This window comes from Poecilia mexicana, unplaced genomic scaffold (assembly GCF_051168715.1).
Source record: "Poecilia mexicana isolate PSO_F unplaced genomic scaffold, ASM5116871v1 scaffold_8, whole genome shotgun sequence".
NCBI classification, from domain to species: Eukaryota; Metazoa; Chordata; class Actinopteri; order Cyprinodontiformes; family Poeciliidae; genus Poecilia; species Poecilia mexicana.
In genome coordinates, this window is record NW_028263377.1 from 6677476 (window position 1) to 6681360 (window position 3885).

Here is a 3885-nt window from a genome sequence, read left to right on the forward strand (position 1 = left end):
CTACGACACCACCCACGTGGACAGGTGGGTGTGTTAGGATCTGAATAGCGGTTGAATTCAACCAATCAGCGCTAAGGAGCCAGCTAGTCTGGACCACTTCAGGCGCAAGTCGCGCGGTGAGGGGTCTAAGACAATTAAAACACTTATTTGACAAAAGGTACAGAATACACATATCAACAGCTGAGTACCGCTAGTCTGGAGCAATAAAAGACAAAAGTCCGGTTGACGAGTAAAATATTTATTTGACAAAAGGTGCAGAATACAGGTATATTGCTGTCTGAGTACAAACAATTAGAGCTAAGGTTTCAGCTTTATCCCTGGCAGGCTGTACACCGTGACGGTGATATTAGCATCTTTAAAGACCTCTTCCAGGATCTCTGACACTTTTGACCATTCCAACTGGTCCAGCCCGCAGCCGATTCTGTGGTGGGGAGAGACAAGATAAAACACATGGTTTAATAACCGCCCGCTAAAGAAGAGTTAAGGGATATTTTATTATTATAATAGTTTCTACTAACCGTGGGATTGAAACCCTGTTGACACCGTTTTGTAAGCAGTGATATTTCATATCTTCCAGACTCTGTCTCAAGCTGATGTATGTGGGCTTGTGGCTGGCTTTTTTCTTTGTGATCTGAAACGCATAACAGGCTACGGTTACAAGATGGCGTAACAAAACAACTTTTTTTTTTTTTTTGCTTCTACAGCGTGCTATACCAGATAGTAGATGAAGCGCTGACCGTGTGTCAGGACAGCACACTGCCCTGGCAGCTTCTCTGTTAGGAAACATAAACATGAAACGTTGTTTTTTGTTATTTTATTTATTTTATTTTTATTTTTTTAACAAAGACTGTTTTAGTAACTAGTCTGACTTACTCTGCTCCTTTAACGCTGAGACACGTCCAAACTTCTTCTTGAACGTCACTGCTATGCCGAGCCCCATGCGACAGTCTTCGCTGATGCAATGGGCCATGGATTCATACCGCGGGCAGGAGAACAAATCTCCAGTCATATACTTCAATGACCACTTGGCTGATCGGTAAAGTTTTTTAGTTTTGCACATCTTCATACTGTTTATTTTTAAACAACTACTTGGGGAAAACTATAAAAACTAGAGCTGACAACTTTATAACAGCCCCAGACGGGCAATTACAATAGGCGCCACCACCCGCTGCTGTCAGAGGTGTTAAATTCATTAACATATAGACCCCCACCCCTACCCCACTCACACTCACCCCCCTCCCCCCTTAACCGGAAGTCCCGCCTACCTGTCACTTTGATTGAGATGAAGGGTGTACTTAGCTTCTCTCTGAGTCACACCTGTCCGGGCACCGGTTGCTGACACGCTCTGAGGTCAGGACATTTCCCCCAGATGACAGGGTCAGAGAAGGTTGCGGATGAGATTTAATACTGGATGATATGCTGAGGGCAGAGAACACAGCTCTCCGCGGAACAAAGCTCGAGAAGCTGCTGCACTTTGCAAAATAATAATAAAAAAACATTCCCCTTCATCCGACACAGAGATCATTTTCCTGTTCCCCAGTATTAAAAAAAGCAGATGAAGTTCTTACAGGACATTAATATGTTGTTTTGCAGACACGCTGAGGTGCATGAGCTGAACTGTTACGTAAACATGTCAGCAGGTTTACCCCGTGTGTTGTTGTTGCTCCTCTTGTAATCTCACATCCTCTTGGACCTGTTGTGCCAGCCTAATCCCTGGCTGGGTTCATCTCTTTCTCTCTGGCTCCAGAATGCTCCTAAGGCTTTTGGCCCTAATGGCAGATGGGGACCGTCTTGTGGCCTAGATACAATGCCTTGCACTCATACTCCTTAAACTTTTTAACAGAGCAACTTCAAACCATTCACACTTTACCTTGCTTTTTCATGTCAGTACTGCTCAGATAGTAGAGTCCTCCGAATGTCTAATAAAAACAAATCTTTGACAGAATGGAATTTGAGAATATGAGAATGGAATATTTCAATTAGCATACTTACTCTGACTTTGATCAACTTTTGTTCTTTATTATACTATGTAAATCCGCTTGTCAATTGTCAAGTAATGTCTGGTTTGGTTCTAGTCAAGTTGGGTTTGTCTCCATTGATAGTGCGTTCCTCACTATGAGGGCATGACTATGGGCAGGAACCTGGTTGGGAATGTGGGAATATGTGCGGGCCATGAGTGTGCAGCAGCTGCGGTTGATGCTCCAATGACGTCTCTCGGTATATTTGTTTGTTGGGGTTGCCCCCTAAGGTTGACGCCATACGCAATCTTCCACCACAATTGGATAAAAAACTTTGGACCTCAAGGTTTGACCATGGAATTATCAATATGCAGCTTGCCATCTTGCCAACTATTACGGTCTTATAGCCTATCGAAAATGGTGGTTAAGATGTTGTTGTTTGAGGAGTTTGCAAGCACCGTCTTTGCCCAACCAATTCCAAGGTCCAAACAAATTAAGTCTGTTGCCAATCAAGTCACTTGCACAGAATGCTTGACCTTCCTTGTACCACCTTGGAGTGGTTCCAAAGACCAGGGGAAAATCTAGCCAGAGCTGATTTGGGAAGAACTGACTAAAGCCACACCAGAGCAAAAGAAGCTTCAAAAGCATAACATTGATATTGACATGGTAGCTCTGGAGGAGCTGAAGAGATCCAACGCCAAGGAGGAAGAGTGTGTTGGTAAGACTACTGTCAGTTGCACACTCCACAGGCATTTATAGAAGAGGTGTAAGGAAAAATGTATTATCAAAAGAAAGCTGTGAAAAGACCAACTAATGAGACCAAAACAGAACTTAATGGTTTCTAAGCAAGAAGTGTTGTATTGGCAGAAAACTAACATATGCATGCTTATCTCCCTTAGCATATCCAGATACTTTCTATACCGCTCATGGAGACAGCAAGGGCTCACATGGCCCCTGTGATCCACCAGACTGTTTTGTAACTGTCCAGGGTCATCACCACTGAGCACTTTATTTCTGGGGGTGAGAGCGGTGGAGCGAGAGGCATACAGACAAACAGCTCTTCATCTGGTAATTAGAGACAAAATAACGATATCTTTGTGTGGGAGCTATTCAGGGAAGTGAGAGAGAGAGAGAAAAAGTGAGAGAGAGGACAAAGCAGGCCAACAGAGATCTCTGTGTGTACCCTCTTTCTCATTTAGCCAGGTTGGGGCACTGCCTGTGTTTAGACCCTGCATAGGCCCTCAGTTGCCATGTAGCCTCACTCGTCCTTTTGAGTGACTGATTCCCCTGTTTGGTATTTTCTTTGATTTGATCCACTGACCTATTTCTCCAAAATGGCGAACTCTTTAGTGGAAACCAAAGTCAAAGGAAGAAGGAATTCTCTGCGGATTCTTGTTTTGTTTTGGGGTTTTTTTGTAGATTCAGTGAATGACTGAACATTTATCATAAATATTTGATCCTCCTGGAAACATTGAGTTGATTCTTGTTGGAAAAACTTTAGTTGGCGAGTGTGAGTAAGGCCTTTTTCGTTGTGTGTCACTTGGTTTACACACCTCTCAGAATCCCACTCGTGTGTACCAAACACTTCTAAACCCTTTAGGTTTCTTAGCTTCCACTTATGTTCACCTTTCTACACTGATATCTGTAGGATTGAGATCTAGAGACTGACCGGGACGTTCCTTGATTTCAGGGTGTCCTCTTCTCAAGCTACTCCTTGGTTGCCTTGGCAGGATGCTTCCTGAAATTGGGGTTTTGGAGGACCTGATGACAATCCAGCTGTTGTCCTCTGGAAGAACGAAGAAGGTTCTATTCACTAATTTTACATCACCTCATCCATTAGTCCCTTACTGTACTGAAGTCAGTCTGTGTCCTTAGGAGAATAGTGGTGCCCCAAACCATTTTGGGGGACCACTTTTTATTTGTTTGT

The 3885-nt window shown here is 43.6% G+C and overlaps 1 protein-coding gene across 1 annotated transcript; it reads right to left on the reverse strand.

The window, feature by feature from the left end:
* Nucleotides 1–222: 222 nt before the first annotated feature.
* Nucleotides 223–1207, reverse strand: LOC148157943 (ADP-ribose glycohydrolase OARD1-like). Its single transcript, XM_088008123.1, has 4 exons — nucleotides 874–1207; nucleotides 715–773; nucleotides 519–631; nucleotides 223–421 (listed from the first exon to the last, which is right to left on the reverse strand). Exons 1-4 carry the CDS (start codon nucleotides 1064–1066, stop codon nucleotides 298–300), a joined length of 489 nt encoding a protein of 162 aa, XP_087864249.1. The 5' UTR covers nucleotides 1067–1207; the 3' UTR covers nucleotides 223–297.
* Between the last annotated feature and the right edge of the window lie 2678 nt (nucleotides 1208–3885).

Coding starts and splice junctions, on each gene's coding strand:
- LOC148157943 (XM_088008123.1), bottom strand. CDS start 1,066: ATGAAGATGTGCAAAACTAAAAAACTTTACCGATCAGCCAAGTGGTCA. Junction 774..873: donor CTCAGCGTTAAAGGAGCAGA/GTAAGTCAGACT, acceptor GTTTCCTAACAG/AGAAGCTGCCAGGGCAGTGT. Junction 422..518: donor AACAGGGTTTCAATCCCACG/GTTAGTAGAAAC, acceptor TCCCCACCACAG/AATCGGCTGCGGGCTGGACC.